This window comes from Halyomorpha halys, unplaced genomic scaffold (assembly GCF_000696795.3).
Source record: "Halyomorpha halys isolate HHAL.00 unplaced genomic scaffold, Hhal_1.1 Scaffold588.1, whole genome shotgun sequence".
NCBI lineage: Eukaryota > Metazoa > Arthropoda > Insecta > Hemiptera > Pentatomidae > Halyomorpha > Halyomorpha halys.
Genome location: NW_027110173.1, coordinates 578778 through 604062, shown reverse-complemented (window position 1 = coordinate 604062; position 25285 = coordinate 578778). Strand labels below are relative to the sequence as shown.

At 29.6% G+C, this 25285-nt stretch overlaps 2 protein-coding genes across 2 annotated transcripts; one reads left to right on the top strand and one right to left on the bottom strand.

Moving 5' to 3' along the window:
* Window positions 1–1215: 1215 nt before the first annotated feature.
* LOC106684535 (actin-binding protein IPP) lies at window positions 1216–16928 on the bottom strand. The gene is made up of 11 exons (XM_014426668.3): window positions 16484–16928; window positions 15116–15260; window positions 14046–14184; window positions 11405–11570; window positions 10003–10152; window positions 9681–9874; window positions 9380–9548; window positions 8001–8098; window positions 7693–7775; window positions 5068–5288; window positions 1216–4504 (listed from the first exon to the last, which is right to left on the bottom strand). The coding sequence occupies exons 1-11, from the start codon at window positions 16700–16702 to the stop codon at window positions 4274–4276; spliced, it is 1815 nt and encodes a 604-aa protein (XP_014282154.1). The 5' UTR covers window positions 16703–16928; the 3' UTR covers window positions 1216–4273.
* A 162-nt stretch (window positions 16929–17090) lies between these two features.
* Window positions 17091–25041, top strand: geminin (geminin DNA replication inhibitor). Its single transcript, XM_014426657.2, has 5 exons — window positions 17091–17334; window positions 17450–17580; window positions 21304–21392; window positions 22292–22464; window positions 24158–25041. Exons 1-5 carry the CDS (start codon window positions 17266–17268, stop codon window positions 24212–24214), a joined length of 519 nt encoding a protein of 172 aa, XP_014282143.1. The 5' UTR covers window positions 17091–17265; the 3' UTR covers window positions 24215–25041.
* Window positions 25042–25285: the final 244 nt, after the last annotated feature.

Below are 25285 nucleotides of genomic sequence, written 5' to 3'. Positions count from 1 at the left end.
ATATATACACTCCATTCACATAAAATTAAGCATACGAAATACTTTCAACAATTTTAGCCTTCAATCTTAATTGACCAACAAATAAAGTTTTAATTGTTAAAAATGATCTTTCATTAATTAAATAAATTAAAATATATTAAACAAAGATTAAAGAAAAACTATTGACATACAGGATTGCCGCAACAAGTAGGCATAATGCTATGTTATCAGTTGTAATTGTATGCATATAAATATATATATACACAAACACCTAATGTAAATGTTTCATTTTTTTATAACAGCCTATATAAACCGTTAAACTGAATATAAACTTAAATGGGTATAAATATTACTATAGCATAAGATAGATTAATAACAAGAAATGTAATAAATTTAAATTAAAAGATTATTTTACCTGGGGAAAATTGTCAACAAATTTTGTTTTTAAAAATAAATAAAAAGATAAAAAAAAAATAATAATAATAAAAAACTGAATCAATATTCAAAAATTTAAGAAAGCTTGAGGCCAGAGGTACAGAATGACAAGTCTAATATTTTAAAAAATTGTAACTTTGATAAAATCCGATTCATGTGAAAGGCATATTCATAATAATCATGAGAGATAGCTGACCGTAGATGACTTATACTAGGAGAAGATGGTTAGACGGTGCGTTTATCTCACATTGGGGGGTATGTTTATCTCACATCAGGGATAATTTTAATAAAAAATATTTATTTATCAAGAAAACAGAGCATTAATTTCGATTTATAGTTATAAATGAAATAAAGAAGGTTGTCTAACAATTTCACTAGCATAGCAAAAATAAAATATACAACTAAAACATCACATCAATAAAGAAAAATAAAAATCTTTTTAAGATAAAATATCAATGGCCTAATTTAATAAGATTTCATCGGGGGTTAGTGTGACATGACAACCTACTGGAGGCAACTCACACTGATAATGCATACGACTAATGCTCCTTGCCTATGCCTCAGGAATAACACTGGTATTACAGGATGTTAAAAATTCGAGAAAAGAAATATAGATCCTAATCGGCCTGCTGATTTAGCAACTGTGAATCAAGATTTATTTGTGTATTAAATACACACTTTAGAGGAAAGAGCATATCTGAATCAGCTCCTAAGGTATAATACAAGCAGGATTGGCTCTAGTAGCACTATAGAAATCATGATTCACAGTAATAAACAGATGGCTAATCCCTCCATCTTGTGTTTACTCTCTTATACAATAATTGTTTGAAAGAAACCACATCACTTTGCCAAAGAGCTTCCTGGTCTGTTATAACATCCAGGCAAATATAAAAAATAATTTTATGAAATTTATTTCAGTCCCTGTTTGTGACTTACCATTCTATACCTCATATATACAGATATAATAATTAAAAATAGAACGATAAAAAGCAATAGCAGTATTTAAGACAAAAGCAAGTCTGCCTAAAAATAAAGAGAGACAAATATGATTAGTGTAGCAGATAGATATATAATTGTATTCGAAAATTAAAACCATTACAATTATGATACTTCTTAATATCGAGAATGTGAAAAGTTATAAAGGAGTAAAATAATATGAACACAGTTTGATATGTACAAGGATTTATGTAAATGCTTCACAATCAAAATAATAAAAGGACCATCAGTATAAAAAAAAAAATTAAATGCAAATCTTTTTTAAGTGATATGAAGAATATGCCTATAAATATTCATCAAACCGATCTTCAGAAAATAAACTAACTTTTAAGTATTAGGGATTATCTTTGAGATTAAACTCAAATAATCGTAATTAAATTTGTAATTTTAATAAAATTGTTAGTTGGCAGCTTAAAAATATATTGATTTCATAATTTGATAAATTAAATGGTAGAGAAAAAAAACATGTACAATTTCATTAGACATACCATTTCTTATAATACTAAGCAACATAATTTTCTATTATCTGTAATTAGTTTTTTCCATCATAAATGTTTTGTTTTTTTAATTAAATGAACTATTTTTTTATTTAAAAGGAAATTGATTACAAGGAAAGGAAATTTTAGTTTGAACAGTTGGCCACACTTTTTTTACCCAATTGGTTGTTGTTCAATGGAAAATGTAATTCATTAGGTCTGTTCCACCAATCACTTTTGACTGTACTGAGCATACATGGTACATTTTTTTCCATCCAAAACTTATACTGTACATGTTACATACAGTTCTGGATAGTCATAAGTGGTTCTTGGAACAGACCTGTTGTTGACAAGCTATAGACCTCTGAAGTTCTATTTGTGCTTTCATATTAAGACTCCATCGCAAGAATTTTTAAACCTAGCATTAGCAACTACACAGATACTACTAGTTTAACAGAACAAATTTAAGTTATTCAAACATTTCAAACCCATCTTATAAAACAAATATAAATGAGGAGTTAGTCCTCTTTTTGCGAAAATTTATATTCTAGTCGTATTTTGTAATGATATGTACTATCAAATTATGATATTCTTTCCAGCTATGTTATATTTTATATGATCTTTGTTTCATTGATTATTTTTTCTAAACAAGTTGCCTGATTATACCTACTATATTATTTCAAGGAAAAATATAGCCCTTTTTCACTTCAAAAATTCTATATTACAAAGAAGTTTCGAGCTATATCAGCTTATCTTCAACCTTTCTGTCATCGACTATCTTTTTTTTCTAACCATAAATTATCACATCATTTTGTCCAGCATAAAATTTTTTTTTTATGTGATCTCCACTTAATCTAATGTTTGATTTTTATGACGTTATTGTCAATAATATATGCTTCTCTTAACAAGGTTAAGTATGCACTAATTGATTTATTGTATCCCTTTGAAAAATATTTAATAGAAATTTATTTTTGTGGGGAAGAACGATTGTGGTGATTTTTAAAGATTTTATTGTTGTAATATTGAGGGTTTGTTGAATTTCTTAAACATCAATTATAATTCAAGTCAATGGACTTATGAAAATCTTAAAACTCTGAAGAAATCTGTGAACAAGAAAGAGTGAAAAACATTCTTGGAAACTTTTTTGGCTATAAAAAAATGGTATATTTAATTTGTGAATGAAATCAGCCAGACCAAAAACAAGGATTTGAAAGTAACTAACTGGCCCAAAAATAAAACCGTCCAACCCAGTTCACAGAACATAACAAATATAACACTTTGTTGAACTCATCAAGAAGCTATTAACTACCTTATCAGGCTCAGGTTAACGAAACAGTTCACTACGGCCACAAGGTAGTGACTGCATCCAGTAATCGATGAAAAAAATTTCCAAAAATATCTTATGAGAAACTTAAAGAAGGAATATCTGTAGGGTCACTGATCAGACATTCAATGAAATAAAATATCTTTGAAAGTATAATGAACCCATTGGCAAAAAGTGCTTGTTGATTTTGTTGAAAAAAGTTGTGGCCAACAGTTCAGGTGATCATAAACATACCAAATACACAACAACCATAGTTGAACCAATGTTGCAGAGTATTATGAAATTAGTATATAACATGAATGTATGAAGCTTCATTTCTTTAATTCACACACTAACTTTATTAATAGTAATAAATTAATTTGAAGATAGATAATTGTAATTCATTAGTTCATTAAAAGTAATTAGTTGAGACTAAATTGGTGGTCTGATTTAATTAAATAATGAAAAATTTCAAAAATAGAATTCTTCTAGAACTTATAACAATATTTCATTTCTTTAAAGAGATCTTACAAGAATTAGCTCTCATACATTAAGCTGGTTCAGATATTAAGATCATCTAACATCATTCACTTAAAGATGAATATTAATAAAAATTAATATAACAAATGTCAGCCAATGAAGTGGACAAAACATTAAAATTCACTTTAATACCCGATTCAAATATAAACATAATTATTTTTGTGCTACAACAAAAAAATTAGTTATCTAATATCAATAACACTAGGAACAACTTTAAATAGCACTTAAAATTGGAATAACAACATCAACTACCAAAAATATGAGAAATGTGAATAGCACTTTTAAAAAAAAAATTTACTCGATAAATAAGCAAGATCAAATGATAAAAATAAGAAATTGATAATTTTAAGTTAGTAAATGTTTAAACAGAATATTTCTTACAACATAAAGCATTAGCAAAAAGTGTTATCTCCAAAGCTATAGTGGGGTTCAGCTAAAAATTAATCTTTCAAAGAAAATCCCTTTGTACATATTTCAAGCTAAAATAAAATATGAAAAGACTAAAATGCTGAGAGATATGAAGCTACAGACTGGATTAACAACATCAAAGTACAATAGCAGCCGCTTCACTCCTACTGTCCGGAAGAGGCGAGGAGTCTTCCCAAACCCCCTTCTCGGGGTCATACCTCTCGACGGAAGCTATTGTTACCTGAGCTCTGTAGAAGTTAACCTCATGTGTTTGGTCACCACCCATAACATAGAGGTAACCTCCTGCGGCGGCTACTGCCGGACTAGCTCGTCCCACTTTTAACAGGCCACAATATGACCATTTGTTCTGAAATCAGAAATTTTTATACTCCAATAAAAATAAAAGAAATATACTGATGTAATTCCACTTAACCTATACAGAAACAAAACCTATACTTCGGTAAGCGAAATTTATAACTGCGAGTGGAGTTTGTTGAGCTCTTAAGTGTATTTTGAAGTTATTATTTTTCAGTGTCATTAATAAGTACCAGAACCCTCAAACAAATTTTACAATTTAGGCATACGAGTCCGCTTAGGTGATTTTTTCTTTTTTACACTTACTTTTAGCCCTATCTATGAATTTGGCCGTAAGTTGCAATAAATATATACACATATTTCTTTGTTTTTTAATGTCACAAAAATACAGATGCATATTTATTTACTGGAACTTGAGTTCCTCAAAAGACTTACATAAATTTATATTAATTTCATCTGTTATTATAAAATATACATTTTTTCTACTAAGACCTTTGGCTTTGGCTACGATAAGAAGCACTAATACATAATTTTAAGGTGTGAAATCGAATTAAAAATTTGTGTTTATTTATTATATACATTAGGTTTATTGTATAATAAACAATTATTATTTACCTGCTCGAAGGAATACCTCTCAACAGATCTGAGAACATCATGTTCCTTATTAATACCACCGACCACATATAGGTAACCGCCGAGAATGGCTACTCCTATCTGGGACCTGGGCTGGAGCATAGGTGCAAGGGTCTGATACTCTCCAGTCACTGGGTCAAAGCATATCAGATCTTGAAGGTGTCTTCTCGAGTGTGTACATCCACCGACGATGTATATTAAACCTTCAAAAATAATATAGGTTAATTTTTTTTTTATTAATAATATAGTACATTTTTGTCATTTATATAAATCTTAAGAATGTTGGATAGGATTGGAAAGAGTAGCATGATCCATGCATTCAAAGAAAAGAGAATAAGTAAAGGACTAGTTTTGGAATTCAAAAGCATAATATATATGAGAAGGTGGCAGGGGGTGCGGTCAGCAAAGAACACAAATAAGTAAAAACTTAACAGAATGAAAATGACTGGTCTGAAATGACTAGGAAGGGGGCAATAAAAAAAAATATTCCTGGACAATACAGAACACCTCTATCAGCTTTAGATTATTTACTAACCACTTAATGAGGGTACATCCAAAATGAAAGATTCCCATGGTTTTTAGAAAAACAAATGTCTGTTTATTTACATCTTAAGGGTTGCCCATTTAACTGTTTTTCTAAATACTTATACTAATGTAAATATAAATTTTAATATCATTTAACTCATTTTTCACCTCCCCATCTGTGCTGAGTCGCCTTCCAGACCAATATCCTGACTGAAGCCAAATCTGGACTACTGGTGAGTGTTTGATAAAGTTCCACGTTTATTGTGGCCTCAGCAAGTCAACCGACAAACACGGCTTGAATTTTTATGGACATATGCCTTTTACTCCATCCTGATACCCTCACTATAGTCTAAACAGTTGCTATAGTGTAAACATTTGGTCAGAAGGTGATTTAGGACCGAAAAGGAGCTGAAAAATGAAGTTTCATGCTTTTCATTTAAATGGTGGGGAATAGGTGAGAAATTGATACACAAAGAGATCACATCTTTGTGCATCTTCAAAAATTTGTTGATTATAGTGGAAATAATGTAGAAAAAACAAAAATGGACAACTGTTCAATCTTTAAAATTATCAAAATGTTATAGAAAATAAGTGGAACTTGGTATTGCTAAAATAATAGGAGACCCTATACATCACCCTTTTATAATGAAAACAAATAAAAACTAATGACAATAGTAATTTAATTAATCCTGTAAGCGTAACCAATTCTCCATTTTACAAAATTCCTGGATACACACAGACACAGTGGACAGTACTTAGCTACATTAGTTTGGATAATTCAATACCCACTTAATTATTTCTTTTAAAATTTTTTTGAGGTTTATTACTTCCATCATTTGCAATAAATAATAATTTATTGCAAATGATGGAAGTAATAAACCTCAAACAATTTTTAAAAGAATTGACTCACCAGACTTCCTAGAGAGATAATCCACTTAATTATATTTTTGTAAAAAAAAAATCAATACCAAGACCTTGTTTCATAATGAAGCCCAGCAGTATTAGTTCATAAATAAAAGTATACCAACTACAAAGTACAGACAGTAATACTTTTTGTTTCATAATGGGTACGACTTTTGGTGACATTTTAAGAGGAAGGAAAAGGAATCATTGTTCAAGTCAGTGAAATCATGCCAAATACGAACTACATGATTAATATATGTATATATAGTTGACCATAAAAATTGATATATAAGAAGATGGTCAGGGTTGCGGTCAAAAGTGAAACAAAAATAGTTTACAACTATTTATTTTCCAACGTTTCGCCCCACTTTGCAGGGCTTCATCAGGGCTAAAAAGATACAAAATGAAACTATGATAAGATACAATGATAAGAAATTTTTTTTTTTTTCTCTTATCATTTTTTATTTTTCGTCAAATCTTTATCACTACTTCCTGTATACGCGACGTATTTGAAATCGTTATAAAACCGTTATACAGCTTGCTACCCACCTCCTCCGCGCTTCTGCTTGCTTCCACTTCAATGTTTCTGTCTGTTCAAATTTATTCATTTGGACAGGTATGTTGCCTATATGGCTCTCTGCTCATTTATTGTCATTTTATATCATTATTATTATTTATTTTTATTTTTATTATTCTTTCATGACGTTTATTTTATCTCTGTATATTTATATATATATATATATATATTTTTTTTTTTTCCCCGTATTGTTTTTGTTTTATATACATCTCCTGTACTTTTTTAGCTTTATATTTTACGCATTTTTATATGAAACTTTTACTCTTGCCTTTGTTACTTGTTTTTTATTCTTTTCATTGTATCTTATCTTTTTATTTTTATTTCTATCATTGTATCTTATCATAGTTTCATTTTGTGTCTTTTTAGCCCTGATGAAGCCCTGGAAAGTGGGGCGAAACGTTGGAAAATAAATAGTTGTAAACTATTTTTGTTTCACTTTTGACCGCAACCCTGACCATCTTCTTATATATACATGATTAATAGTATTACTTTGTACATAATTATGAAACAGGGCTCAGATAGCAATGATGATCCACATCAAAGAATTATTACATCTCGACTAACGTAAAGGAATTTAGTTAGATACCCGTAATAAGAGTTACCTTCATAAGAAACCACTCCCATACTGAACCTTGGCTCGGGCATCTCACCTTCCAGGTGCCACTCGTCAACAACTGGATTATACCTGTTAGGTCAAAACAACAACTGGATAATACCTGTTAGGTCAAAACATTAAATGAATAAAAAGAACAATTGAAAAAAAAAAATAAATGAGCTAATTGACAAATATTTTTCCTTCAGAAAAAAAGAATTATCTCAAATTATTTTTTACAATATACAAAAAAAATCAGTAGAATTTCAAAAATAATTTAAGATATACAAAACAAATATTTAATTTGCAAACCAGTACCTCTCAATTGATCCGCCAATATCATCACCTACCCAGCCACCAAGGGCGTAGAGTTCACCTTCAACTGCGCACAGGCCAAACTCACATCTGGGAACCACCTAATATATAAAACATTTATATATTATTTTTTTTTTCTTAAGTGATTCTATTTAGCAATTTGTCTAAAAACTATATAAAACAAGAATCAAAATGGCACTGGTATAACTTGAGAGTGATGGCTGTGCTGAGGAGTGAAGATGCACAAATGGTTGATGATTTCCCATATGAAATCATGAGGTTTTAAAGTACATGAATATGGGACAGTGGTCCCGAAACGTTGTACAATATCATGAATAATTAATAAATAATTCATTAAAAAATGGAAGTCATTAACCTCAAAAAAAAAAAAAAAATTAAATTAAATGACTCACCAGACTTCCTAGAGAGATAATCCAGATTATATATGATTATTTATACATATATTTCTTTTTATATTTATCATATGGTATCTTCATTACTTTTATTTTAGTGTATTTATTTCACAGTATGCATATATTTTTATACTTTTATCCAGGTAAATACTTTTTGAGTTGTGTTTTTAAATTATAATTAAATATTTTAAATTATAAATAAATATTAAACGAGACTATATAGGATTTTTATGTGTATGTATTGTTACTATATTTCAAACTTTAACAACTTTTCTTCCAGGTAAATTTCACCTTATATTTGTAAAAGGAAAATAAAAACACTATTGGGTTAAGAGAGAAAATGTATTTAGAGATATATAAGAAAATAGAGAGAATAACAAATGAATAAATAAATACAAAAAAGATTTGTTCACACAGGCCACTACTATTCAATGCTGATACCACCAAATATTGTCTTGGAATTTTAGAGATCTGTTCGTTACTAAGTCTAACAATATTATATGCCCATTTTATTCGTTGCAGTGCTATAACCTCAATAATATTTAGTGGGTGCAATACCTGAAATTCACCGTAGTGCAGCTTTTTCTGGTCCAAATATTTTGCCTAATACTTGATTTTCAAAAAACCTCAGGTGCTGTTTTTTCATAGTGTAAGAAGCCACGTTTCACATCCGTAAAGAACAATATACCACTAACAGTCGTGGATCCTCCTGAGATAAAACGCTCTTCATACATATTTTAGGTCCCTGGGAGGGGACTGCTTCAGAGGATTTATGATGCAAGTTGAAAATTAGAGATTTAATTGTAACAAACATAAATAAAGTCAGAGTCCAAAAGTTATACCAGAGCGATTTTGATTCTTGTTTCATATAGTTTTTAGACAAATTGCCAAATAGAATCACTTAAGAAAACTTTATATTGCTATATTTTGAAAGAAAACAAAAATAAATAAATACGCAGTTTAACTTACCATGCTTGCGACCTTCGACCAAGTATTTGTCAAGGGATCATATGTTTCCCCATTTGCAAGTATTTGGCTTTCGTGCTCGCCTCCAACAACATAAATTTTGCCATTTAAAGCAGCAACTCCAGGAAGAATCCTTCCTATAGCCATTGGAGTGATTCCTTTATACCATTCACTAAAAACAATTAAACTTAAAAGTAATACCATAATAATGGAATGAATAGAACACAAGCATTAAAATCATATTGTTTCAACAGTAAATTCCTTTTATAGCCTACAAGTATTTCCTAAATGCTGAAATAATTACCCAGAGTAGCAATCATATCGTTCAACGGTATCGTAAGTCCACTCTAGGGAACGAGTCCATGTTTTGACAATTTCTCTTTTACTACCACCAATGACGAAGATAGTTTTCTTTGCACAAAGTCTGGGATAAGCCAAAAGGGGTACCAGATTCCCTTTTTTCAAAACTAGATCTTTTTTAACAGACCTCAATGCAACCTTTAAAGAAGAAAGACACAACACAACCAATATAAATCAATTCTTATGTAAAACTTTCTACAATTATTTATTTTTAATGAAACTATAATTCATTATTAATTGAAATATGATAAAGTAATTATTCATACCTTCAAACTGGCATCAGGTGTATCTGATATTGATCTCTCTAGTAATGTAACAGAAATCAACGGAAGCCGAACATGACTCAATAATTCAAAAACAAATCTCTTTCTCGACAGCAAGTCATAATTAATCCACCTCATTACAGCTTGGAACACCTTACATTACAAGATAATATCATCAATGTTTTTTGATCTAATATAATTTAACTCAATTTTTCAGGAATTGTCACAAAACATTGTTTTTCCCATTAGAGTAAAATAAATATGATGAAAATTCATAGGTTCAATTAAAATTAAACAGGAATATCAAAATTATAAATTTAAAAGTTCAAAATTCTATAATGAAGTCTGCCAATAAGGATCTATAAGAAAAGTAGTTTTCCAAAGCTGTTAATAAAACTTTTAACTTTTCAAATTTTAATATTGTATTAATCATACTTTGTTTATTTTAAAAAATAAATTATAATTACTTCAAGGTATATAATTTTAAAATAAATATATATATATATATATATATTTATTCTTTTCTAAAACGTTTCAGGTATACTACTGTGTTCTCCTTTACAGCATTATATAATTAACTTTTTTGTTTTTTTTTTGTTTTAAAATAGTAAGTCTACAATTTGTTAGTTTTATTCTGATTATAAGTAGAAAACAACCAAAATTAAATGAGTATTTTAAAATTTACTATATAATTTTAATATATTCATTCATTCATTTATTGACGGTTTTTTATTTATAATGAAGAATTAAAAAAAAAAAATGTTGAAGAGGGGGACACAGTACCCCCAGAACGTCCTAGAAGATGTACATGTTATATGTTGAATTAAGTACATCGTATTTTTATTTTAAAATTATTGACTTTAAGGCAATTAAAATTTATAAAAAGTGTAGTCATATGATCAAACCTATTTTATTTTTACATACATTTCATGATTTACATTATAAAAAAAAATAAATAAATAAAAAAGAGAAAGAGATGAAAGAATGGTTCTTATATAACGTCAACTAATCAAAAGTTCATCTAAATACTGAAACAAAATTGCTATGAAAATGGTAACTACATAAACATAATATACACAATAAATAATTTTTATATCATAGAATTTATAGTTTATTAAGGTTATATTATTGCTTCAACCCATTAGGATCATTGGTATCACAAATGACTCATCTTTCAAAATAATTTCAAATGGTTATTGAAGTATTTATGAAAAAGTGGTAAAGGTAAATTTCATTAGTAAAAGTAGTAATAATATTTGTTATAAATCATTATTTGAAAGTATTAGACAACAATATTTCATTTCTCAGAGCATTACAAAGATTTTTTAAAGGAAAATATAATAATAATAAGTATCATTTCAATGAAGTAAAATTTTCTATGTACATAAAAAAAAAAAATGTTAACCTGATATTCTGATTCTACTTTAAGAAGTTCGCTATCAAGGAAATTTAATAGAAGATCTTTTGGTAGTTCACAAAATTCCTCTTCAAAAGTAATGCAGGGGAAATTATTTTCAATAAAACATCGAGAAGATTTTGCCAATTCAACGCAGTTGTGATCCACAGCAAACCTAAATTATCAAATTTATAATTAAAAAAAAAAGTGTTCAAAACCAGGACATTTATTTAATCCTTCTCAAATTATGCTGAAGCTAAAAACCAAGAACCTTTGAAAAAAAAAAATTATGTTTACCAAAAACTTAATAGTAAGAAAAAAAAGGTAAAAAGATATTTTTAAATGATTAAATTTGCCTTAAGCAACATCTTTACCATGATGTAGAACCAGCTTACCCCCATTTTATCCAAAATATATTTTTAAGAAATAGATTAAATAGTATGATAAGAAAGAAACGCCACTCAGTGATTTAGCTAATAACTGAAAACAAATTGTTTTTATTCAAAAATAAGCACAAATTTTATTCATTATTTTCCTGAAGGTGCAAGAGAGGGGATAGAAAATAAATTCATTGAAAATTTAGCACGACCACTTAAAAAATAACCCATCATTCTTTGTACTAGTAATCCTCCTGTGAGATCTCTGTTTATACCATACCTTGGGTTTGGTAGGAAAAAAGTTCTCAACATCAGCTGCCATTTAGAGTAAGGAACAAAATTAATAATTATTTAACGTATTACTAGTACTGAACCCAAAACCCTGAGTTGTAGTAGTACTTTTTATTTATTTGTTTCTTTATATAGGTATCTATTATTAATAGATAATAAGGTTAAAATATTAAAAGTATTATACAATACAAAAAGTATCTTTGATACTTAGGACAATTCTTTATAGATAATTGTGCTGCAATTATTTTTTAGCCCGCCAAGGGTGTCTAAACATTTTTTTGGCCTGACAAGAGTGCTCCCAACAAAGGTGCTGTGGTAAAAAAAGTTTAGGAACCGCTGCCATTGATGCCAGATAAGGGCTCTAAACAGAATGAGGAATGAGGAAACTTTAATCAAGTCCTTGCATAGTCCAATGATTTTTTTAAATGATTTGCTGTATTAAGTCATCCACTTATGTTTATTGTATTATATTCGCAAATGATGGTTGTCTATATTTTATAAATTCTAGATGTGTCATAAATCAATCAAGCTAAATAAAACATATATTTTGTATTGCTTAATTTGGCAAAATAATTTTGCCTTTAAAATTAACAAATTTAGTTCCACCAAACATAAATATTTTCTCTTGGTGAAATTTTAAGAGAAAAGGTGAACCTACGATAAAAGTAGAAAAAACAAAGTCAGTTCAAGACAGTTTTAATTGAAAAATGAAGGTACTCTCATAGACACATTTTCATTCTCATCATTATTGATGCACCTTTCATTCTCGTAGTGACATCCGGCAATTACATTTTTATAACTCTTGAAGGAATCTATGTTTTTCCAATCGGCTCCAGAATGTTTCTTTAAAAGATTGTTGATATCTAACAATTTTCTTGGAGCAATAGATAGGTACTCCTGTTGGTATCAAATTTGGTGACATGTGTGAAATTTTCCCATTTTTCTTTTTTAATGATTGAAATTCATCTACATCATTGAGATATTCCACCTCACTCTGAACTTCACCTTCACTATCATTTCCAAATCTGGGTACTTTTCAACTGCAAAAGGTGAAAACAGAAAAAGGATCTCTAAAACTAAAAGGTATGAAAACAATAAAACCTGTGCCATGCCAGTGAAACCTTCCATGATAAAAATGGGGCTGGTTTTGCAACAAATGCAACGTTTTGAACAAAAGTTTAATGAGGAAGGAGCTGGTCAGCATGATGTAGTGTAACGAGGAAATGCAAAAAATAAAAAAAAAGACATTTCAGAAAAAAGTGGATGGAGCTAGTTTTGAAGCTACCCACCTCATATAAAACATTCATTTCATCCCTTCAGAGTAATGAGCCATTTAGAGATTATATATATTAGTACGATAGAACTTAATTATAATGCTGCTCGTTATACTAAAATTTGTCTGATATAAGATGGATTTCAGGATCAAATCCCTAGTTAATGCCATAATAAATTAAGTAAAATAATTATTTTATTTCTAAAGACAAAAAACAAATCATTATAGGAATATAAATACACAGGCATATCAATCATATGTAATAATGTACCTATGACTGAGTCTAATTCATATTTCCAAATATTAAATGATGAAATTAAGTAAGTTGTGAGGAAGGAATGGGAAGAGAATAATTTAGATTCTTTGATATAGAAATGTGAAGTCCACCAAGCAGGATACTAAGAAACCCTACCAAACCCTCTCTCACATTTCACAAAAGCCCTATCTCTTTTCTTAAGATCATTCTTTATAAGTGTCTTTTAAATTATGTAGTAGTTTTAACAGAGAGATTTATAATCTTTCCCTCTTTTCTATCTATCTATTTCTAATAATATCTCTCTATTGATCAATAATTTTGAGATAGACAGGCACTGTAAATACTAGCTTAAAAAGTTCACTTATATTTTATATATTTAATGCTTAAAATAATAAATTTAAATCATTATCTATGCACTTAACTATTAAATGTTAGGAAATTAATAAATCAGACCTGTAAATCCCGATGGCATTAGTAACATGAAGTTCATTTCTCAAGAATTCAGTGCAACCTTGAACAACTTCTTTCAATTCTAACATGTCTGCAGCAACAATAAGATCTTGAACATTTTCTTGGCATAAAATCATTTCTCCTAGAATGAATAAACAAGCAAAATGAAAATCTTAAAAATAGTTCTTAACTTTTATGCTCCGTCGTGGTCTATGTCCTCCTGTTTTTCTAAATGAAAGAAGTTTAATTTGAACAAAATAACAGTAAAATACCTTGGATTGATATGGACAAATGACTTACATGGACCTCCCACATAAAAATAACAAAAAAAAAGCTAAATTTCCGACTTGAATTATTGTTCCATCTTTTAAATAAACGATCAAAATTACCACTTTCAGAAAAAACTAAAGATTTATACTTACCTTCTTAGACCAATTTGGACTTATGGTGCACAAAGCTATGGATATGCCAAAAAAACTAACTTAATGAAACTGCAACAATTTCAATCAAAATTACTAAGACTGATAAGTAGCGCTCCCCCCTACATCAGTAAGAAGAACTTACACAAAGACTTACGAACTCCCTATGTACAAACAACCATTAAATCACTATATAAATGGTTTCATGACACACTTCCAATACACACTAACCCTCTAATTCAAAAACTATCAACATGAGACAACGTTTAGGAAGGAGGTGGAATAGGGACCTCTTAAATTGATTTTTAAATTTCAATTTTAATGGAGAGGCATCATTGGATGACCTTAACCTTCATGACATTGTTGTTTTTTTTCTGTATATCTCATTCACTGGTTGTATAAATGCTATTTACAGTTGTGAATAAAATAAATAAAGTAAAAAAAAAAATCTAAAATTAACAATGGGTTGAACTTTTAATATTTTAATAAAAAAACAAACAAAAAACAGAAGTAATATTATTTATAGAAAAACTTCTTATTAAATGCTAAATAGCACATCTATTGTATTTATTAAGTTGAAGATTAATAAGTAAAAGAAAACTCTCAAGTTACTTTAAAGAATAGATGAATAAAAAAATATACAGTTATAATTACCAGTATAAATAAAATCGATGATCATTTTTAGTATATCTGCTTCAATATAATGAATTTCAATGCGATCTTTTTCCATTTCAGCCAGCCCAGAAGCAAACATGGCCTGAAAGTATGGACTACTCGCTGATAAAATAGACCGATGGGCCTGAAAATATATTGTCATGTAAAAATATTAAAAAGTGCTGAAATTGAACATCTATAATAAAAGAAAAGAAACCTATAAATAACAGTATTTATCACACACATTACTTTCTACAAAATATTACTGCTATTTTATAACAGCATAATACCGTTTTTGTTGTTTAGAACAGACCATGGAATTTTCGATAGGTTCAAATTTCAATAGGTTACAAAATGTGCCTTAATACACTTTAAAAAATGAACAAAAGACAGAAAGTAATGACATGCTTGGAAAAATATCTAGTTCTCAGACATAAAATTGATACCTTTATTCTAGGTCTTAGCATATATTGTCCATACTATGAGCCAAAAAAGAATATGTATTCTACTTGTTCACTTATTTCTCTTTTATGATTTTTAATATTGCCAATTGGATTGATTGATTTGATGCGTCAATTAGCAACTTAAGTTAAGGTGCCACTAAAAAAAAAAAATTTTTTTGTCTGTGGAAAGCCAATGTGGCATATCTGCAAATTTCTGAGGGATTGCATCTGAATTACAATTGGAGAAAGAAGGTAATGGCTAATTTGAATATATATTTAAGTACATAAATATTGGTAAAGTCCCATATTCTGTAAGGTCTTTTAAGCATTAGGCAAAGAATAAAAAACTATGTTGCAATGCAACAAACCCAAGATAGTGAAATTTCCGGATACGATTTTAGCTAGACAGAATTTCTTTCATTTGAATATAAGCTTTTTTAAAAAAATAATTGGTAGTAACCATTAATTACAACAATGAGTTATAAGGAAGTGTGATACAAATGTAAATGCAGTACAAACATCAATAAATAAATCACTGCAGAAACATCCTCAAGTAATAATAGTCTTTTCTTTTTTTTTTTTTTTAAGGAATTCTAGAAATAATGAACAAGGAGGCTACTTATAGAAAATCTTAAATGTTTTTCGAGAACTAGAAGGAAAATTATAACAATTAAAAAAAAAATTAAAAACGATAGAGCTCGAAGTATAAAAAATAAAATCTACAACTTAAATAAAAGCAGATTTAAGATTAATCAGCACTCAAGAAAAGTTTCCTTTATAATAAGGTAAAATAATCAGAAAACTAACTATTTTTAAGATTGGAATTAATTACTAGGGAAGAGAAAGTGAGCAGTGATTAAGAAATAACAAATGGAAGGTCAATAAACAAGGTGAAAATACTTGCAATGCAATCAAACAAACCTACCTTAATAACTGCACTGCCAGCCACAATTTCCACATCGCAAAACTTGCTGTTTTGCCTCAGTAAATTAAGATTTTGGAGCATACTGTTAGCATGACAACTACTTTTGTAAACTTTTTCAGTTTTATCTGGTGATTTTGAATTAGAAGGCAGGATCAGTTCACATCTCGGGAACTGGAGTCCTGATAAACCGCTAGTAGATTTACTCCTCATTGGTGGCATTTTCGTAAAAAAAATTATAAAATTTAACAATAACTCCAAATATGAAAGAAATATGTGTGGGCAACAAATGAACCCATTGATAAAACTATTAAATCAAACATTAAAACCACAATCGGCAATAACACGAATTTCCATCTTGCATTTGACAAGATAAACTACAAAGTTATGATGTTATTATCAAAACAACGACAGGTATACAACATTTATTACAAGTAACAGCTAACAGCTGATTCGCAGTGGAACATTGATTTATTCGATTAGATGTTGAATAATCTTTTTCAAACTGTTTTACATAATATTGATAAATTTTGAATCTTTATAATTTTTTTATTATTTTTAAACTTTTATCAGGTGATGATTTGGATAAATTTAAAATAGATTATATATATATATACACTATATACTAAGTTTCATCGTATGCTAACCTGTCATACCTTTAAATGGCGGGAACACTCACAAACAATACGTTAGCCGGTAGTGTTTATTGCTTGTCAGATGTGAAGTAAGCAATTACTTATTGCCAAATATTAATTTGTATTCTCTTCGGCATCCCTTATTACGAAATGAAGACTGACAAAGCCATCAAGAACTTGGAAGCTGAAAAGTCCAACTGCAACGTTTTATCTGAAAAAGTATGTAGTAGCTTTTATAACATGCATTAACTTTATATCATTTTCATTTAAAACGTTATTTCTTTCAATACTTTCTAATTGATTTTGCTTATTATTTAAATTGTTGTCTTTTTAGAAAGTTGTGAAAGGCCAAAGAAGAACTCTTAGGCCTTTGCAAAAAGCTGCAGGAGACAAAGAAAATTTGGTAGGTGCTGGATTGTCTACCAAGCAAATGCCTGGTAAAGAAGTGAAAGAAGTAACTATAGTGTAAGTATACCCAGTATTACCTATGTGTTACCATTGTAAATTTCTAATAGGCCATTGATAAAAGCATCTTTTAATTAGATAGGTGTCAGATTTAAAGTTTCAAGTAAGGTAAGTTGGGACAAGTGCAGACCAAGATTTTAAAAGTTTGGTCATGCTAGGCTATTAATAACTTAGTTTGGAAAATGAAAATTTGATACTTTGTAATTATGTCATATTCCTCTCTACAGAAAATACTTGAAATTAATTAATTGGTTTATTTTATAATAAAAACAAAAGTGCCAATGTAGGAGCAAGTATGTACTTACCCTACAGAAATAGGACCAGAGTGTACATAATTATCATCCTTCTTGTGTTATAATTAAAGATGGTCGTTAGGGTAAGAGCATGATGTCTATTCCCCCTTCATTTCAGGCCACAATTTACATACACCATTTCAAATGGTGCAGTCAAAAATTCATTTATTTTCTTCATTTTTTTTTTTTCGTTTAAAGTCATGGGAGAAGAAAGAGGATATAATGTTATACTGTTTAAATGGATAACGATCTGATTTCTTATATCAAAAGCTTTAAGAAGATAAAGTGAATTTTTTTTTTCAACTACTTATTTATGTTATTAGAAATGTTAATATAAGACTGAAATGGGGTGGAGATATGATCCGCATATGCTTGTTAGGTTACATCCACTCTTTTCTCTACTCGAAAAGTTTAAGGGGTAAATGCAGAACTTAGCTTAAACCTTAGTAATTTTAAAATATTGTGACTGTTCATGTTTAGTTCATAAAATAACTCCATGTTATATCAATATATCATTGATTGTCAAAAAAATAAATTGAAAAACAGATCCTACTTTGATGAATTAAACTCAATTATTTTAATAACTGTCAACTTAGCTTATCAAAGTCGAGAGGATTAATAACATCCATCGGCCATCCCATTTTTCTAAAATATTGTTCTACTGCCTTTTTGAGGTTGCAGTTAAATTTCATATTCCTACTTTATGAATCATGGCTAGTTAAAATTTTAGTACTAGTGTACAAAATAAGCTCTAGAGACGGGAACTTCAAAACTCACAAAGAATAGTACAAGTTAGTGTAGGCATGACCCCCATTAAAAAGGATCCATTGAGGGAGTTTCTTTATCTCTTTTAAGTGAGCAGAAGATGTAATTAATCCACTATTAACTATAGTATTATTTATTTCCTCGGCGCTACAGCCTGGGTCAGGCCTTAGCCTCCTCAAGAAATTTCTTCCATTCGTTCCTGTCCTGCACCTTATGCCACCAACCTGGCGCTCCCCATCCTGATGCAATCCTGCCAACCTGGTCTTGCCATCTAGCCTTCGGTCGACCAACTTTTCTTTTGCCTATCATTTCATACCTCATGACTCTCTTTGGAATCCTTTGACCATCCATATGAACGACATGTCCTGCCTACCTGATTCTATTTATGTTTATGATACAGCTGATGGAAGCATTATTATATAATTGTCTAGGTTTTTATTACATCTTTTCCTCCAGACACCATTCTCTTGAATTGGCCCGTAAATACGCCTCAGATTTTTTCTCTCAAATATTTCTCATTTAATTAAAGCTCCTTAGTTGAAAGTCCAACATTCTGACCCATATGTTACTATGTCTTGTATAGAATGGTCTCGGTATTTTAAGAGATAAGCCTGGACCTGAAGTGCTTTGTGAGACCATGATAGCTTCTATTTTATGTTGCTATTCTCTTTCCTTTGAAGAGCTATTTTTGGTGTCTATATAGGTGCCCAGGTAAACAAAACCTTGTACTCTCTCAAAATTAGAGTTATTATCTGGAGGTGTGGGTCAGAATATCTACCACCTACTACCATAAATTTTGTTTTATCTTCATTTATTGTGAGTCTGATCTTTACCACAGATGTCTCAATTGCCTTAAAAGCATCTATGAGGTCGGCTTCCATTTTACTGATGATGTCTATATCGTCCGCATATGCCAGTAACTGCACTCCTTTATTAAAGATGTGTCCATCTGTTTGTCTATGAGAGTTTCTGATTAACTTCTCTAGTGGTATGTCAAATAGAAGGCAGGCCAACACATCTCCCTGTTTTAGTCCATTGACTGTTTGTAGCGGTTCCGATTGTATAGGAGTGGTTATCCTATACTCAATCGTCTTTTCTAGGATTTTCCTAACTGTAAATATTTGATCAATTGTGGACTTTCCCTTAGTAAAACCACACTTATACTCCTTTATACTATCTTCAATATAGGAGAGCATTCTATTGAAGATTATATTTGATAATGTTTTATAGGCTGTATCCAGCAGGGCAATACCTCTATACCCACTTGCTGTATACAAGTGGGTTAGCCTTCTATTGTATCAGGCCTACAACTGCATTATTCCATTCTTCTGGCATGCTTTTCTGGAGCCATATTGTTCCTATCATATCTGTGAGCTCTTTAATGATTTCCCCTTCTGCATTTTTAAACAGCTTGCTAGGTAACCTTTCGGACCCTACTGCTTTATTATTTTTAAGTTTTTCCACCACATCCATAACCTCATCATAACTCGGTAGCCACTCTTCCCTGTCATCTTCCTCTTCCTAGTTTTCTTCTTCATCCTCTTGAATTGGTGTTTCAGCATGGGTCCCCTGTAAATCTCCAAAGTGCCGCGTCCATCTTGTTAATACCCCGGGTGTATCATTAATGATCTCTCCGTTTTCTTCCCTCCATGTGGTTGTTCGAGGCTTAAATTCTTTCTTAAATTATTTACTTTTTTGTATATGTCCCTGAGGAGTTTTTTTTACTTTTATAGTCCTGTATTGCTTCCAGCTGTTTCTCCATGTACAACCTCTTTTTCTGTCGGTGAAGTTTCTTTTCCACTCTTCTTGCTCTCCTATATTCCTCTTGAGCAGCCTTAGTACCTATAGCATTAATTTTTTCTCTCAATTACTTCATCACATTCCCTATCAAACTATTCGTTCCTCCTATTATGTTGCTTTTCACCAATGGTCTCTTCTGCCACGTTCATCAGGGTTTTCTTGAGATTAGACCAGCTATGTTCGATATCCAGACTAACCTCATTACTCCTTTTAGCTTCCCTTACCTTTTCATCAGTCCTGCCTTCAAATCTTTACTTAACCTCCTCATTCTTCAGTAGTTCAGTGTTATACCTGACCCTTTTGGCGTCCTTCTCATTCCTAGTCCTGGAGATCCTTGCTCTTAATTAGGCAACAAGAAGAAAATGGTCGCTTTCCACTTTAGCACTCCTATACACTCTTACATCAAGCATATCTAATTTATGTCGCATGTCAATCAATATGTGGTCTATTTGATTAACTGTGGATCCATTTGGAGATTTCCAGGTGCCTTTGTAAGGAATTAATTATAATATAATAAGGAATTGTGGGTTTCCTTCTGCTGGACCTTGTTTTGTAAATGAGTTCCATAGTTTCCTTTGAATTAAAACTCTACTAATGTACACTATTTTTCATCTTATTTGTTCTTTTTAATATTTGTTTAATTTATTTTTATAAGAAGTGTACTGTATATTTGTATTATGTAATTCAATATTTTGGGGCATAGTACAAAATTAATTATTTATTGTATTTTTTTTTTAATAATTACCTTCTGGCTTATTATTTTAATTTTTATTTTTGTCTTTCAATTTTACACGATTGCTGTACTGATTAGTTTTGCTTAACTTGTGTAAATTATTAATACATGTGGATTTCTTTTATTTTTCAGAGTTTCCGATTCCAAGGTTATCAGAAAAATTAAAACAAATAAATCTAATGGAAAGCCAGTTATCACTGAAGAAGATTTAACATCAGAAGGTATCATTTATAGTCTGTAAACTCATTAAAAAACTATAGTACTGGTTCTCAAACGCTGCTCCTATAAAAAGGTGGGTGTGTACTCACTTATATGAGAAAAACCGTTGACCATTGATGATTATTACTTAACACCACAAAGTATTTGTGGCTCTGATTTCTCCTGAAAAGGATTCCTTGGGTATTCATTTATCTCTTGTTCAGTAAGTGTAAGTTCTGGCCCATAATTCATTGCATACAAGTGAATACTTGCCCTCTTGCAGTGCTTGGAAATTGTTACTAAAAAATATTTCTAATTTAGGAGGCTCAGCGTGGTAAGATTTTCTTTCTATATTCTGACAATTTGTCTATGAACAAAAAGATTTGGTATCTTCAATTTTTTCAGCTTGAAAGAAAAGATTTGGTTACATCTTAATAAGGACTTTTCTGTTAAAGAATAGTAAAATTTTACTTCTTTTGCAATATGGAAAATGTGTATTGGTATTATTGTCACTGTTATATTTGCTAAGTTTATGAGTAGAAACCAAAGTTTTATTTTGAAAAATCATCTCAGAAATATATTTAAATAACAAAAATTTTGCAATATTTTTTTTACTTATGGTAATGTATTACCAAAAACCAAAATTATATATTTCAATTTTTCTTGGATTAAAAATAGTTCCATCTTTTGATTCAATTCTGTAATATCTGTAGCACTGTTATGTGGGTTCAGATCGAAATTTTTATCTAATTCGTTTTGGACTCCTGTGTTATTAGCAACTTGATTACTAAAAACTAATCTAGTCAATCACTTGAAGCCTTTTGATGAATAAAAATTATGAATTTCTTGTTGAGTTTAACTGAAGGTATGTTTTATTTTTTAAGTTTGTTCCAATATTACTATTTGATATGTTTTTATTTAGATGGACCAAGTGAAGGTTATTGGGAAATCTTAGCCGAACGTCGACGTGTTGCTCTTGATGCTGCTCTGAAAGAAAATGAAGAACTGCACCAAAGGATCGCTTTGTTGGAGGAAGAAAATGCTCAATGTAAACTCTTGTTGGATGAAACTAGACATCTAGTTGAAACATTAACGGTAATCTTTTCTATTTTTAAGTATAAATTAATATATTTTGTTTTATACTTTCAAAATCTTTTACTTAAAAAAAAAAATTGTGGCAGTCTTGGGTCAAAATTGATACTTCTGGAAATGAAATAATTTATTAAAATTTTATTAATAGTATTTATTTTATGAAAATACAATTGTATCTTTATTTATTTTATTTACTTATTTAATTGTAATTATTAAATATTTTTTATTTGATTATACTATTCATTCACGGAATTATAGTTTACATTGTGATTAGAATGGGGCAAACAAAAACGGCTGGCTACCTTCTATATGATTACCTTAACAGTATGGTTTTTGGCGCTATCTTTTCCACTTTTCGCCTTTCTAACTTGATGTTGCATCAAGACACAATTTTGACTTAAATCGTTACGAAGACAATGAAATACTGAACTGTTCCTTTGCTTACAGCATGCAACTCTAATATTTATAGTTTTATAGATATTTTAATTCAAATGTTTAAAAACTTGTTATCATTGCAGTTAGCTGTTATTTTTTCCCACTTTTTAGCATCAAGACACAATTTTGAATTATACCTCATTACAAAGAGGAGCTATAAGTGTTCCCTCTCATAGCTTAATGAAGAAAATATTAGTTCCTAAATAACAATAATAAAATCAGGACGGTCAATTCTTGGTGAAAATTTTTTAGATTGTATTAGGAGAGTAAAAGCTTACAGGAGCTTGTCCAATCAGACTAACAATGTCGGGATAGTTTAGCTGCTGCAATCTCCTACTCCCTTAGTATAATCTGGCTTAATTTTATCGAGTTCCGACGTTTGGTCTAAATTCAGGGTTAAGAATTGAAATTGAAGCCAAAATGTTGGAACAACTAAAATAAGTTTTGTTTATTTTTATTCTTCATTTCACTGAATATCCCATTGAATTATCTTCTCTTTGTATTTATTAACTTAGCTTTGAAAAACAAATACTAAAGAAAATTAATTACTTAGTTTATGTCAATGAAACTAGGAGGATATGCTAGAAAGGTGAAGTAACAGAACTTGACAGGGATCCAGAAGTTGACAGTTATAAAAGTGGAATGTCTTCCATAAATGGCTTAAAGGGGGGATAGATGAGCTAAAAGAAATATTAAAAACCATTCAAAAATAATCTTTTGAAAATATCAAAAGGCTGCTAAAAAAATTTATGGAAAATAATTTGCTAAAGGTAAAAATTTTTGATCTGGAGAGCAGATTATCTGAACAAAATTAGCTAAAAAATACCATCAATATTAGAGGTATACCAGAGAAACAGTCATGGCCACCATACTGACCATTGGTGCGGGTCTGGGTGTTACACTATTTCTAGATGATCTAGACCATGCTGTATGTCTTAATTTTCATTAGTATTTGTTTTTCAAAGATTAGGAGCCATCTGAATACCAGATAATGTCGAACATAAAATGAATAAATAAGAACTAATCCCACATATTTGCACTGTAGAGGAGTCTGAGGAGAAATTTTCCTCTTCCTTAATAAGATTTATTCGAGGTGATGATTTTTTATTGTATCTTGGTTACAACCAACACAAACTCATTCACCTTTTCGAACGAGAAACCTCTGGTACACAAAGTGATTGGTTGTGCTCATTCAAGATATCCTTTCTCACAAAAATGTTTAAAAAACAGGAAATCAATTAAAATATTTAATATGTTTTAGGAAGTTATCAGTGAACAACCTACCGCTACTGAGACTGAAGAAGGTGCAGAAGAATAATTATTCCTATTCAATGTATAAACCAAAGAAATGTTATTTTTTAATATTAATTACTTTTTTAAGTTTTCATGTATGATATAATGTTATGCAACTGGTCCTGATAACTCCAATCGTGTATTTTCTTGTTCCTGTGGCATTTCACTTAAGTGATTTATAAAAATAGAATTTTTTATTAATAGTTTTTGATTTAACAATAAAAAATATGTTAAAAGAGTTTTTCATAGAGATGTGTTGTTTTTCTATTATTTCTTTGTTTCATGTTATTGTCCTTTTACTCCCTGTAGGCACCTGTTTCTGTTTTTTTCCTTACTGCTTATTTCAGTAGGGGGGAAAATAGATCTTAGTTTTATTTTATTTTTGCTAATACATCATGCCATTGGAATTATTATTTCTTATTTGACTTATTCTTAAGTAGAGTAAAAACTTATATTCAAGCATTCATTTAAATATTTTTTCTTTCAGACCAGGAATCATCATTAAGTTGAAATTTGAAAGTATACTCATTGTTGTTAAAACCTACTAGTTATATAATATACCAGTTAAAAGGGATTTGATCTACCCTCAGTTTGTTTAATTGTTAATGTGGTGTGATTGCCATTGAATAAGTTTGTTTTAGATATCATTTTGTTTGCTGTAATTATGTAATGACCATTGGTTTGTAAAATTTATAGAAATCAAAAGTAATAATTAATTGTGGTTAATCATAAGTATTGTTCCTATTATGTGTATCAGAATTCATGTGGCTAGTTAGTGTTTTCCCCCTTTTATCTTTTTGTAGACTATGTGTTATAAATAAAAGATATTTTTTCTTGAGTGTCCAAAATCAATTTATTGTAGTTTTAAATTAAATATTTTAATTTTATTGAATTATCAAAGTGATGCTTACCTACTTAACTTGGCTAACAAAATACTCTAATCATTTCATCTTTTAATGAAATTCTCAACCTTAAAAAATATATAGTTAATATATAAAAAATATATTAACTTATATATAGTTGTATATATATATAAAAATATATATACACTTAGGCTATAAGGCAAAGAATTTTTTAAAATTTTACTAGATGATCA

Excerpts from the sequence above, each read along its gene's own strand:
- LOC106684535 (XM_014426668.3), bottom strand. The coding sequence starts at position 16,702 with ATGCCACCAATGAGGAGTAAATCTACTAGCGGTTTATCAGGACTCCAG. Across the intron at positions 11,571-14,045 it reads AATGCCATCGGGATTTACAG|GTTTGCTGTGGATCACAACT; the intron begins GTCTGATTTATT and ends TTGATAATTTAG. Across the intron at positions 9,549-9,680 it reads CGATATGATTGCTACTCTGG|TGAATGGTATAAAGGAATCA; the intron begins GTAATTATTTCA and ends AATTGTTTTTAG.
- geminin (XM_014426657.2), top strand. The coding sequence starts at position 17,266 with ATGAAGACTGACAAAGCCATCAAGAACTTGGAAGCTGAAAAGTCCAAC. Across the intron at positions 17,335-17,449 it reads GCAACGTTTTATCTGAAAAA|AAAGTTGTGAAAGGCCAAAG; the intron begins GTATGTAGTAGC and ends TTGTCTTTTTAG. Across the intron at positions 22,465-24,157 it reads ATCTAGTTGAAACATTAACG|GAAGTTATCAGTGAACAACC; the intron begins GTAATCTTTTCT and ends AATATGTTTTAG.